Genomic DNA, 14459 nt, shown 5'->3' on the forward strand with positions numbered 1-14459 from the left:
ACCACTTCCTTGAAGTAGATTAGTTACTTCCTGATACTATTTTAACGGATATCACATACAACGCACGGGTGTAAACTTAACTTTATAATACACAATAACTCAATGACACATAAAGCCAGCGAAAACTGGCACGTAAACTGACATTTTTAAGGAACAACAAGACAATTACAAATCACGTGACATGCCAGCCATAGTTTAAGATGGCGCCTGTGTATTTCTTGCCGTCGAAACTGCGAAATACTTTGACTAGTTACGGGTTCTGATTAAACCATCACGTCATGTGCAGCTGGTCAAACGGACAAATTTAACTGCGTATTAATTTATTATTCAGTCTGAGAATTTAATGTCATGTCTTCTGCATGAATTCAGGCAATCCACGGTTCAAAATTGGTGTAGCTTATTAGTGTACTGTAGCTCAAAGGCTAATTGTCAGTAGAAATAAGAATTGCAGAAGAGAGCTATATGCAAGTCTTGGGAATGTTGATTACCTCTGTGTCAGTTTGGAGATCGATATGGCGCTGAGAGAGTTGAAAGTTTGTCTGCTTGGGGTAAGATAATTATTGTGTATTGATTTCGGTATAATATTGTGACATAAACGTTAAAACATGCTTAAACTCTAATAGGCTGTTTATTCTGACTACAGTCAATCTCTAAATATGTAAAGCTTTTCTCAAGAGAGTATCGTACAGCCCATAACATCGATTTTTGCAGTGGCGGTCGGCCCACAAAAGTTTAAATATGCCTCTTGCAGTTGATATTTAACTTTCAGTAATTCAAAACGTATTTCATTTGACAGAGTTGCACTGATCAAATTGGCATGTTCATTCAACACCACTCTTAAATAAATGACACTGCATCACAGTGGAATATATAATTTATATGGTTGCACATATTTACACATTGCCTCAAATACCTCCAGACTTTCTTGTTTCGCAACTGTCATCGTTAGTAAGTGGATAAAGTGGTAGATGAGACGTACATAAAGTATAAAGGTTCGAAGTCACAAGTTGTTGGACGATCTCAAGTTCAGTGACGATTGACTGATAGGCCTAGAAGTAACTGGCGGCAGCATTTGAGGAGTGTGTTGGCACAGATTTTTGCGCTCAGTAACTAATTCATTTTTAGTTGCCTGTGAATAGTTGCATTTTAATTTCAAACAAACAGGTATTTGAAAATCGTTTCTGTTAAAGATTGAAAGGTGTAACATTTGTCACTCCGAGTGCAAATATGAAAGTTATTACATTACATTTAAGCAGTCACATGATGTTGTTAAAGTGGTGGGTTTGTTGAGCTAAAGTGGAGCTTTGTTTATGACTAACTAGATGGCCAAAATATGTAAACACTGGTATCGTATCACTTGGACCCTTGTTTAAAGACAGAGAGTTCTGCCCCACTGAGGGAGGAGATACTTGTTTAATGGGGCACTTTACAGAGTGAAAATAAATAAGACTTTTGCGTTATATTCATATTTACATCTGCACAATAAGCTTTATCTACTGCGTAAAGTACTCCAGGGTTAAAAGCATTTGATCCCATGACTAGACTAAATTAATTTTCTCCGGCGACCAAGGTGCTATTCAGTTAAATTTCTCCGTCACCAGTATATCCGGAGGCAATGTTATCATAAACTGGGATAACAAAACACCAGCCAAGTGTAAACAAGAGGTCCCGTTATTGCCTGTTCGCTCTCAAGCTGCCAAATTGACGATTGCCGCTGCAATACTAGCGGGCCGCAATTACCGCTCTCTAGCAGCTAAATACACTCTTGCTACTCACCAGAAAATATGTTTTAAAAAGTGGCTGGCAGGTAAACCGTCACAGACTAAGGCGTGGAAACGTTAAATAAGAGGAGTGCTATAACCACCATGATCATGTTTACTGACAGGGGAAATAACGTAACCTGGCGAGTTACTCATCAACCGTCCTGTCTTTAGCACACCGATGAGCTATACGCACGTACACGGATACCGTCGTGTTATGGTTGATTCTACTAGATAGTGTACCCGAGCGCCTTTCACTGACAGCATCCTTGAACTCTGGGGAAAAAACAACTGGCATTAGACGCGCCATGCAATTTTATTAGACAGAATTTCTACCAATGTTATTCGTTCGGACGGTATCAGCAGAAGAGGTCGGTACTCTGTTACATTGATTGCGAACAACTTTAAATTCCAAATAACAGCTTTGTAGGCCTGTTTCAATTTAAAACCACATGAACACTCACTCTTTTATGGAACTCCTAGTTCATCTGCGCGTTAAATGAAAGTGATTGAAACATGCCTTTTGTGACATTGAAGAGCAACTTCATGATATTTCAAGGGTATGCAGTTTTTAAGGCCACAGCTCCTGGATTTTTCTTTTGATTTGCACTTCCTCTTTCTCTTTTCATTACTACTGATTCCACACACTCATGGCATAAGCTATTTAGTTTAGTTTTTTCAGCCAGTAAACTATAATTAGGTTGAAGGAGTTCACAGTGACCCAGCTTGTCCAATATCTCCTAGGATACAGGAGTGGGGAAGTCAAGTATTGTATGGAGATTTGTGGAGGACAGTTTTGACCCTAACATTAATCCAACGATTGGGTAAGAACCTCGTTTTTGCATGTGAACAGACAGAATTGATCAATTCCAGCAGCTCTCCAGTGATTTTTGTACTTAAGGCTATTTCTCCTATTTATTCTGTGTTAAAATATGTTCATTTGGCCTCCTCTGAAGATAGCTTTGCTGTAAATTATGTAGTCTGTCATTCAATTTAACTCTTAGCTGATTTACGCTAATTTAGCCTCTTGACTCTGACTTGGTTAAAGTTTTATTTTATGTTTTATGAACTCTTATAGGTTATAGATTGATTCATTGTAGCACTACACTCCATGCGGAATTGCGGTCCTGGCCACTCACTATAGATGCCCTCTGAGTCATGTAGCAACACTGCAGCAGGCTTTACACTAAGCATTAAAATGACTGTACTGGTGTTTTTGCCTTCCAGAGCATCTTTTATGACAAAGACTGTGCAGTACCAAAATGAACTCCACAAATTTCTGATCTGGGACACAGCAGGACAGGAGAGGGTAAGTCCAACCTCGTGTCCTGGTCATTTCAGAATATCCACGCAGTCATCTCACACAGCTGTCAGTGCATTGAAGACGAAACACACTCAGTGTCACCAGGTGACCTGCTCTGTCATGAGCCCAAGTGTCTCCAAAATAGATTGGTGACATGACCATTCTGGGATGACATAGCATTTTTCACACTTGAAGTGTGGTGACTGATTTGGTTCGGAAAAAAAAGAAAGAAAATCAGGTTTAAATGGGGTTGGGGGGGGGGGTGTTGGTGGGGGCAAACATGACAGAAGACATGGCTGGAGACTGGCACAGTGGTTAATGAGCAGGTCTGTATGTGAGAGACACTATGCCTGGATCAGCTATGCTAGCAGACAGACACCACTGCCTGTATTCTGGGAGGCTCAGCTTTATGCTATACCTCTTTACTGGGGGTGTAGCTTCTGTCAGGCATTGATACTGTTACAGGTGGATCCAAGGGGTCCTCTGCATGCACTATGTTCCCATGGAGACACTTGTGCACTGGCATCTGAGCAGAGGCATTGGCATGTGAGTAGAGGCATTGACAGCTGTACTAGAGGCATTTGGCTGACTTTTTCTGTTGCAGGGGATACATGCACTCTGCCTCATCCTTCTGGATAGGACACAGGGTTTGGATTTAAAATACAGGGACCTTCCAAACTTGGGGAGAGGAGGATGGGGAAACAAAGTGCTGTTGCTGTTGTGCTATTGTCTTTCTCTCTTCTGGCCCACCGATGAGCAGATTGTTATCAAATCTTTTTTATCATTATTTTCTCAGTGCTTGAAAGTTCTCACCGATGTTTGCCACTTCAGATATTTTAAGGCAGCAAGTGAATTTCACAATTCATTGTCCCTTTAACCTGACCTTCACAAGAATACATTTAAAAACTAAAAAAAAAAGCATTCTTGGGATCCCCCCCCTCTCTCTCTGTCTCTCTCTCTCTTTCTCTTTTCTTTCTTTCTGCTGTAGTCTCAAAACACAAGCAAGATATCAAGGCATAGAGGAATGGTTGGTTTTTCTATTTATTTTTTTTAATACATCTGCAATAACCACTGAAACAGGATGAAAAATGCTAGAACTCTACAAGGTCACTCTTGTGTTTCCTTCCTTTCTGTTTATATTGTGTGTGTGTGTGAAATCAATCAATAAATAAATAATGTAAAAATGGGGACAAAACGGTCAAAGGCAGGGATTTAGCAAATAAAAAATGACATGTAACCTCTGTTAATTCTGTTAGAACTGATAATACTAATTGTTAATTCTGTAGGAAAGTAATAGGAAAGTTTTGCCTTTATCCTGAGTGACCATTTGTGTCTGCATTCACAAAAACTGTGCTCTTGTTGTGATATGTGATTCAAAGAGAGAGTGCTGATGGGATGTCTGTAGTCAAACGCACTGTAGACACACACACTTACATTTTCATTTCATAACTATAGTACACTCATAAAATAATTTGCACCTTAAATTTGGATTCTTAAGTAAGATTAATATTACAACATTTATGATGTTAGTAATTTTATGAGATGTTGTAATTTATACCAGTAAGTGCAAGCCGTCACCCATGCATAACCATTTATTATGTGAGTGCGTTAACAAGCCCATCCAGCTTTGAGAGAAGGACTGAACATTGCATGTTTCATCTTGAGTTTTATTGCACCGGACATTTGCTAAATGCGACATTAAAAAAAAAGACTTAAGCCATGGGAAATATTATATAAAAAAGAAAATCTGCCATGAACATGTAAAAGCCAGAGTATATCCCCCCCCCCCCATTTTCCTGCTCTATCTCGGTGTCTGTTTCTCACTCTTTAAAAGAAAAGGCCAGAGTGAGAAGGGAATCATAAACACTTTTCTTCATTAACTAGAGGGGGTGGGAAGCCACGGAGCTGCTTCTTATTGTGCTGTATTTTTTAGATTTCTCATGGTTTTTGAAACCAAAATATTCTCTTCCATAAATATGGAAAGCCTAACTGCTTTTGACACATTGCGTTCATCTTTGTCCTGATGACTCCCACATGTGTGGGTGTGGGTGCGGAGTCCAGGGCTCCGTCAGGCCTTCCCTGCCGTCTGCCAGCCCAGGCCCAAACACGAGGCCCATGGAGCTTTCCATTAGTGTCTGCCACTTGGGTTTTCTGTAAGGTTTCCCTCTTAGCTTGTCCCAGTGTCATATTAAATGTTAAAATAAAGCAGAGGCATGTTTGTAATGTTGTGAATCTCCATCCTTTGAACCATTCTGTCTTAGGGGGTCGTTCTGTTTCTGGAGTTATATTTATCAGACACAACCATTTGTTTAAGTAAATCCATATTGTGTAATCATTTTAATACACCATGTCAAGTAGCGTTTTGTTAAATCAGGTCACTTTTGGCTTACATGGTTTTGTTTTCATCTTAATTTGTGTAATAACGTCCTGTTTAGCTGAAATATTTAGGGATTTAGTCTGAGTTGCAGTGTCCGTTGGTTTTATTAGTCGTCATCTTCCTCCTTAACAAGAGTGTGTGGGTGCACTCACTACTTCACATCTTTGTCAGTTTTAAAGTATCTCTTCACCCATATGGTGAACAGATCTCACATTTACAGAGCAAAATTGTCACAACATGACAGCAGTTTGTTCAACAACCCCAGTTTAAAAAGTTAACCAAGGAAAAAAAATTCTGCTTCAGCCTGTATGGGTGTAATGAGCCAGACAATCTTTCTGTAATTCAACATTTTTGAAAAATTTATTGTAAATTTGGTTTTCATTTCACAGCACTGGTGTATGGAATGCCCTGAGTGACCAGCAGGTTGTGTGTTACATGACCATACCAAGTTTGAAAATATTATGAAACTTCAAAAATCAAACTCCAGTCAGATATTCAGTAAATAGTGTGATGTCCCCCAACGTCCCTGTTAAGAGCAATGTGTTCAAACCACCAAAACTCAAACCAGTGGTGTGCAGTCGTGGCTGAGGTATTGTTTGTGAGTGGATCTGATCCAGTTCGGGTTTTGATAACTTAGGTTCTGCAGGTGTTCCCAAATCCTAAAAGCGTCTGCTTGCCATGTTTGACAAGAAGAATGTATTTTACGTTAATGTTTTACATTAGTGCTCATGCAGAACTTGTTACCCACCCTGGTGATTCATATTTTTCTATATCTTGAATTCATCAGAGTTGACTGTTCCACAGGGAGGGGCCTATCTCCCTGCATGTGGAGCAGTTAGTACATTCCTTTACCACTATCTTCTGGCCACTGACTGTTCCTGACACACACACACATACATACACATTCATACATGCATACATACATATATATAAAGTGGTTAGCCTGTGTAAAAACATGCATACCATCCTCACTGCCCTTTTCATGTAACTGAATACACAAGATAACTCTGGAGTGGAGTTTAGAGGTGGTTGCGCTGTGATTCACACAGAGTTTCGTAACATGATGATTAGATGACTTTGGAATATAAATAAATCACAAAAGCATCAGGGCTCCATCACTGCTGGAGTCTTTGAGTAGTTCTGACAGTGCGAGGAAGTAAAATAAGCATGAGGGTTGAACTGAGACTGGCTGTGTTAGTGAGGCTATCCTAAAGGAGTTTGCTGCGTTCTGTTCTCCACTCCACAGTTCCGGGCTCTGGCACCTATGTATTACAGAGGATCTGCGGCCGCCATCATTGTCTATGACATCACAAAAGAGGTACCGGAACTTTTTCCTGCTGTCCGCCATAATTTCGTTCAGTCTTCATTCTTTTCCAAGGCCTGTGCTGCCACTACACATTTATGATAGAAAAAGAACAGATTTGTGTAATATATGATTGGGAAGCTAGGAATTTCAGTCACAGTGTAATCTGAGTTTTGGATGAAATCAGTGTATAGCTTGCTTATTGTGTTACACTAATAATGAAATTTTAATTCTCCTGTCTCACTGCTCTCCATTTCACTACACTGTACTGTGCAGAAAGCATATCTGTTCATGTAAGGCTTTACGTTTTATTTTTCTCTCTCTTTAGATCTAGTGGGTAGTCCACTTAAAATGTTCATTATTTGAAAATAATATTTTTTTTAAATTGTAGTTCTCATTCAGGCACAGTTTTTTTTTTTTTTTGAGAGTGAAGTAAAATCATTGTTTTAAGAGTGAAATAGATTTAGGCGCTGTAGCACAGCTCTCTCTTGCTATGTTGGTTTGGCTTTCTGACCATAGTTAAAATGTTAACTCTGTCAAAGTATGAGAATCACTTTTCATCCGTCAGGCCAGACTTCTGCAGGCCTGCTTTAGACCCAACAGAGCGTTCCAGAGACGCAGTCTGGCGATTGCCGAGAAATCGTTTTATAACGTTTTATAAGGTCACCTTTACTCTCCAATCCCATCCATCTCTCTCTCTCTCTTTCTCTTCCAGGAATCTTTCCAGACTCTGAAGAACTGGGTGAAGGAGCTCCGCCAGCATGGGCCGCCCAACATAGTGGTGGCCATTGCTGGCAACAAGTGTGACCTATCCGATGCCAGGTGACCCATCTTACAAACGAAAACTGCGTTCGGGGGGAAAATATCTTTTTAATGATATGTGATTCATCATTCCATTGAGGAGTGCGTAACTGTTCCCACTGGAGTCATAACGTGTCTCGGGTTTGTCAGTTGTTGTGTTTGGCGCTTAGGCCTTAGTCAGAGACTCAATGTTTTCTTTTGAAAACCGCGCTGAGCAGGACGCTGACACGTGAGAGGTTGTGACGGTGCCACACAGCAGCGCTGACTGTGAGCAGCAGTTCACCACATCAAGTTTCAAATAAAACTGGAAACATCTCTGTAGCCACTGAAATAAGAGCGCAAAGCAGAATGCAATCTAGTACAGTCTGCTGACTTTCATACAATACTATCCATATTTAATTTACGTCAAGATCCCATTGTAATGCAGCTCAGGAGTGTGGATGAGAGGAGAAACTGTTAATGGTAGAATTTTTTATTTGATTACATGCTCTTACAATCACTCCTCATCAGAAAACAGATCTATCAGCAGCCTCTGTGCAACCCCCCAGCCCACACACACATACACACACACACACCATTTGATGTGATGTGGTAGGGGTGCAGTTTGATGAGTGTCTGTGTGTCCTGTGAGGTGATGAGGATGTGAGGGCCACTCACAGTACAGCCTCAGTGGAGCCTCTGTCATCGTAGCCCAGTCCACCACTGAAGAGCCATTGTCACAGAACTGACCAGTGTAGTATTCAGTGCCAGGCTGTGACAAACACAGAGACACACATAGATCAGGCAGAAAGAGATATACCATTTTAATGGGGGATGGGGGGTGACACTATGTTTTCTCACAGAACGCACATTTGAACAAAGTATGTAACTGTACAGAAATGGTCCACCAGTCCATAAGGATGTTGGGAAAGTAATGTATCATTAGATTAATGTTGTAATATTCTCCTCTGTACAGCTTTGTCTTCATGCTGATCCATCCTTTTTGCTGTGGATCATTATTTCCTCCTCTCTTGTTTTCTGGTGCCTTTTCTGTGCAGGGAGGTGCCAGAGAAGGATGCCAAGGACTATGCCGACTCTATCCATGCCATATTCGTGGAAACGAGTGCCAAGAATGCCATTAACATAAATGAAATCTTTATAGAGATAAGTAAGTAGCCTGTCCCTGGAAAAACCAGGTCTTCAGTTAAACGACAAACCAGGGCAAAACAAAATGCAGGGAAATGCTTAACACGTTGAGTTAACACCAGAGGTTAAAGCTTGTTTGTTCTACACATACCGTCATGATTCAGGTCCTGATGTGGATCAAGGGCTTGTGTGAGGTTTATAAGCTTAAGATTCTGATTTGGATTTCAGGAATTGTGTAGGACCTTATATTCTTAGATAATCTTCCAGTTTAGTTGCTAGGTTGTTTTTGGGAGGGAGGGGAATGGTAGAGGGATTTATTTTTTATTAATTTGTATTTGGTTGTCCTTCAAAATACTGATACTGGCCAAAATAAATGAAATGTCAATATATAGTGCTTTAACAGGGTTTTATCAGACAAGGTAGCAGAACAGTTTCTGTGATCCCTGGCATAAATTCCACAAGTGACTGGAACTCTTTTAGAGGGATGGAGGCGTTGGCCACATGTACCCTCCTGTGCTCACAGAAAACGGGGTGAAGGATGACTCATCTCACCTCTCCACTGCCCAGTTCACCACTGACTCTGTGCTTCACACCATACACCAGTGTTTGTGTTTAGCTGGAGTATGGGGTTTATACACCTGGCCACGTATGCATCTCCATGACGTTCTTATGCCCTTGATTTTTATTTGCAGTTACCTGATTCACGGTTTCTTGTCTGTCTGACCCTGTATTTTAAGCCAGTCCAGCAGTCGAGGTATTTGTGCTTTTGACCACAGCTGACTGTAGGTAATGTTCTGTCTCTCAGTCCTCACTATTCACTGAGAAACACCAGCAAACTGAAGCTTTCTTCATCTGTCCATGACAGCCAAACTACTGGGGGACTTGTGTCTGACACTGCTGGCCAAACATATAGTATTTTAATTGCTTTATTAACTCAGAAATTACAACAGGTGTGTGGGCGCACATAATTTCAGTGCATCTGTCTTCCTCTGACACAAAAGGTTTGATTTGAATAGACATTATAGTGAAGTCTGTTTTTTTGTTAAATGTTGTTTATTTAGGTTGTAATTATGTTGGGGTTATTCAGGCTTCATTTTGTCAGTGCCCAGATATTTTTTATGTTTTTTTAAGTTGTCATTAAGGAAATTGCCTTTTCACAGCCAATACCACATTAAAAAGAGGACAGTTATGCAGTTATACAGTCCATGTGCATTAAATATGCCAATCAGGCGCACACAGACAGGAGCACATGATCTGCTCCTGTCTCCTGACGTTAGAGACTGTTAGAGATTTAGGGTGAAAGATTTTGTTTGCTTGTTTGTTTCCTGATGTTAGAAATTTAGGATGAAAGGTTTTGTTTGTTGGTTTCCTGATGTTAGAGACTGTTAGAGATTTAGGATGAAAGGTTTGTTTGTGTGAATTCTAACTCTGATCACTTCTTTTACTCTGCAGGTCAGAGAATTCCCTCTTTAGATTCAGGAGGAGGATCTGGTATCAAAGGTTTTAAACTCCGTCAACAGCAGTCTGAATCAGCCCGGGAACGCCCCTGCTGCTGATACACCGCAGCCCTGCCACATTAATCCCCATCATCTTTCTCCTCTCACAACCTGTATCCTCTTACCTTCCCTCCACGGCCCACCTCATCACCCATAATGCTGCAGTAATGTAGAACTGCCTTGTGGGAGGACGCGGGGACCACGACTGTGTTAGAAACGCCTTGTCTCTCAGCGTCTGCAGTTTGAGTGTGGATTTCTTTTCCCCAGACAGAGCCCCTGGTAAAACCCATTGGTATTTCAGTTGTGCAGCCTTGCACATCCTGTCACCCTGTAACTCTTCCAAATCTGAAAAAAGAAAGTTTCCTTCCCCAACTGTACATTGTTCCTAATCACGTCCAAGTCCGCAGCGGTTACAACTGCCTCCAGACTTCAAAGTCACAGCTCTCTCTCTTTTTCCCCTGTTCCCTGACACACAACTTTTATAGATCTTGAAGGAAGAAGATAAAAACGAAACATAAATGCAGATTAACCTTATAGAGATCCCACTGCCAGTCCAGGAACTAGCACATTGACATGTGTTTGAGTTCTCTGCCACAACATGTCCCTTTTCAATTTTTGATGTTTTCCCACACAAAGGCGTAGTATTTGGAGATTCCAAATGTGTCTGAAGCGTGCCAAACAGTGGACTCTAAAGCTTTTATGTTACTGTTGTTTTGGTTGCACTTTCTCTGTCCATGTTTCTGTCGGATGAAGACAGCCCTGTCTTTCTGCCCTGGCCGGAAACAGAGCCACATTGCCTGGGTGAAACTGACTCCACGTTCGTGTTGACTTTGTCAAATAATCCAGAATCAAAACTCTGAAAAGCGCGACTGATCTGTTTAAATATTTGTTCTCCAAACATTAAGAAAGCTTTCACACTGCTTGATGATCTCTCTCGCTGCCTTAGCACGTAAGCATGTTTTCTTTATGGTTTGTTTTGTTCAATTACAGTTAAAATATGTCACTTTATTGCTGAGATGAGGACCATAATACTGGTGTGGCTGTTTTCATCACATCTTTAATCATACTTGCTTTGAGCTTTAAATTTTCCAGAAACACATTAACTAGGTGTCATCTGAATTTTCAGATAGGATTGGCCAAAACAGTCCTGTTTGAGTACGTCTACAGGTTTTCAGACCACAGGGGAGGAGCCTGAGAAGTGGTCAGTTTCTAATTGAAACCAGAGCCTAGTCTGGCCCTCTGACAGTGAATCTGGACCTTCTTAGGTCTGAGGTCCTTAGAGTTACATTTATCTGCAGTGTGTGTGCACGCTGGTAAATGCTCTGCTCCTCTAGATGGACTTAAAATGGGCCCAGGCTGTGAGAGCACTGACAGGTTTGGCAGTTAAGGATTGTTCGATATAACTTTTCCAACTGTTCCCATGTTTTCCACATCTCTGCTTTACTGGCCCGGAGACCAGACCAGTTGCTGGAATTCTGTAAGCATATTATGTTTCCAGTGTTTCAGTGCTCTACCAGAAGCCCCTTTAAAACCTGAGTTGTGTCTGAGAGCTTCTCAAACTCCGTATTTAAGCTGCTTTAGCATTATTGTGCTTTAGCATTATTTTTGCATAAAGTCACCTCCCCTTCCTTGATGTTTCTTTTTTTATGATTCCTCCTGGATCAGACGATCTTTTGTGACATGTAAAATATGCTTTAATTGTCTCATAAACATGTTTTCAGCCTGTTTGAGACTAAGTGTTGGCTTGCACATACAACTTTGGTTTAGTGTGTGGCTCAGGATGAAAAGAATTATCTGGAAAGTCATCATGTCTCAGAAAGGACCACAGACTGAAACTGAAACTTTGTTTTGGAAAAGAAAAGTAACAGAAAAGTTTTTCATGTCACAATGGACATGCCGCTTCAGAAATATACTGGCTGGTTTATCACCAGATTTGTCCACTTTGTTACTCCAGTTATTGGTCTGATATGTCCACTGGGCTGTTATTATTCTGTCTTTACCTCCATCCAGGTCCTCACTCTGTGGCTGTAGTGAAAAGCAGTTAAAACAAGTTTTCTAAGAGAACCCTTAACCTCAGAGGAAAAAGAAAAAAACATCCATTTAGTTTTCACTGAGATGAAAAAGACTAAAGGATTTGGCCTCTCTTTGTCACTATTCAGACATGAAGTTCTCACTGTGTGTGTGTGTGTGTGTGTGTGTGTGTGTGTGTGTGTGTGTGTGTTTGTGTATGTGTGTGTGTATGTGCGCGCGGGTGCAGTTCTGTGTTCCGCTGTGTCTAGTGCGCTAGTGTAATAAATGAAGGGAGAAAGTGATCGTACAGGACACAGCCTGTTTCACTCTCCATCTTTTATCGTTCAGATAATGACAATGCTGGTCAGCCCAAACCTCGGACTAATATTACTTCTTTCACCAGTGGTTCACCTCGCAGATGCTATGTTCTGTTTCTGGTACTTTAGTAAAAAATGAAATCTAATTTTGCAATGGTGCATACTTGCAGTGTAAAATGACAGCATCCGTGGCAGGTTTGCCATGTCTTCTCAGAGAACAGAGATTCATGTGGTGTGTTCCCTTGGAAATGTACTGGCAAAACTGGCTTCACTTCAGTCTCTCTAAATGCCCTTTTCCAAATTCTTACAAATATTCTTACCTGTTTGGCTCACTAACCATCAAATGTGTTCTGATTTCGCATATCTCACAGTCAGTGAATAAACCAAAGAGTTTAGTTTATAGTCTTTTTTTATTCATTCATTCATTTTCCAAGCTGCTTAGCTTAATTAGGGTTGCGGAGTGCTGGAGCCAGTCCCAGCTGGGCGAAACACCCTGGACAGGTCACCAGTCCATTGCAGGGCAGACACACAACTACACCTAGGGGTAATTTAATATCTTCACCTGATTTACATGTCTTTGGACTGTGGGAAGAAACTGGAGCTCCCGGCAGAAACACGGGGGACATGCAAACTCCTAGCCACCCCCGCCGGGAATCGAACCCAAGATCTTCTTGCTGTGAGGTGGCCACCCCCGCCGGGAATCGAACACAAGATCTTCTTGCTGTGAGGTGACAGCGCTACCCACTGTGCTACTGTGCCACCCATAGTCTTTTAGATTGGTTATAATTTTTTAGACTGGTTTTCACCTGTCTTTCCCCTGAAAGAGTAACGTTTACTGGCAGTCTTTAGTCTCTAGCTGTCACTAAAGATAACAACTTTAGTTTCAGTTCCCTCAGTGACTGCTCCACCCTCTGAGCTCTTTCTCCCTCATATGAGCGATATGAGCTTTGGCATTTGCTATGCCATCAGAATTGTAATCTGAGACCGTAGTCCTGAGTTAACAGTAATCCTGAGGTTTCAGACCCAGATCATGTGCCCTCATGTGTCAGACAGTGCATGTGATTCTGTGTAAATGGGCACCATGCTAGTCCATTAAGACATTAATTGTGTCTCATTTCCTCAGAATGTCTGGTCTAAATGTAATACACAGCATGTCACTTACTTTAAACCAGTCCATGCAGTGTGTGCTCTTTGTGACAGTCTGTCTGTTTTTGGTCTGTGTCATTTAGGGCAGAGGCAAGGATCATGCCAGGTTAGACAATGGTTATTGATACTGAAATAAAAGGATGTCTCCTGTCTCATCCACACTGATATATGAATGTTGTATGACATTTAATACACTATTTAATGTGTACTTTATCCACCTGATCCTAATGGACTCTGTCATAAACAATCCAGTTTAGATGAGGGAGAGGAGATTGTATGGATTTTTCATTTGAGTGTTCACCATTTAAAAAATTCTTTCAGGAATTCATGATGGCTGACTCAGTGCAATATTTTTTTTGAGTCATAACCAGATGTAATCGAAACTTTATGAATCTCAATGAGAGATCAACAGTGTTTTATTGTTTATATCCTTTTGCATTTTTTAGCAGTCCTCAGTTGTTGTTTTGTTTGTTTTTATTTTTAAATGATTTCTCATTAGAGAACAGGAGCATGAACTGTTTAAAAGGGAAATATGAAAACGTCTGGTACTGAAATGACACTTTGGGAATTGTCTATCCATTTTGATTTATGCATTTACAGCCTTGCGGTTGCCGTGATAAACGTTTTGCTTGAATATGCAAAAGTTTTCTTTTAAAAATAACTATGATTCTACAATGATTCTGATTGTTTGTGGCCGTAATTATTGCTCTTGTTAAATTGCTTAGTCTTAAAAACAGGTAGAACAGGTCATGTTTTTTTCTAGCACTCAGACAAGAGTGTCGCACGTCATCATTTTACTGTGCTGAATCGGTGTTTGTGTC

General features: G+C 40.8%; 1 protein-coding gene across 1 annotated transcript; it reads left to right on the forward strand.

The window, feature by feature from the left end:
- The first annotated feature begins 282 nt into the window (after nucleotides 1-282).
- On the forward strand, nucleotides 283-12350 carry rab22a (RAB22A, member RAS oncogene family). Its single transcript, XM_030780128.1, has 7 exons — nucleotides 283-548; nucleotides 2505-2584; nucleotides 2988-3069; nucleotides 6687-6758; nucleotides 7459-7565; nucleotides 8582-8691; nucleotides 10122-12350. The coding sequence occupies exons 1-7, from the start codon at nucleotides 513-515 to the stop codon at nucleotides 10223-10225; spliced, it is 591 nt and encodes a 196-aa protein (XP_030635988.1). The 5' UTR covers nucleotides 283-512; the 3' UTR covers nucleotides 10226-12350.
- The last annotated feature ends 2109 nt before the right edge of the window (nucleotides 12351-14459 follow it).

Source organism: Chanos chanos, chromosome 7 (genome assembly GCF_902362185.1).
Source record: "Chanos chanos chromosome 7, fChaCha1.1, whole genome shotgun sequence".
Lineage (NCBI taxonomy): Eukaryota > Metazoa > Chordata > Actinopteri > Gonorynchiformes > Chanidae > Chanos > Chanos chanos.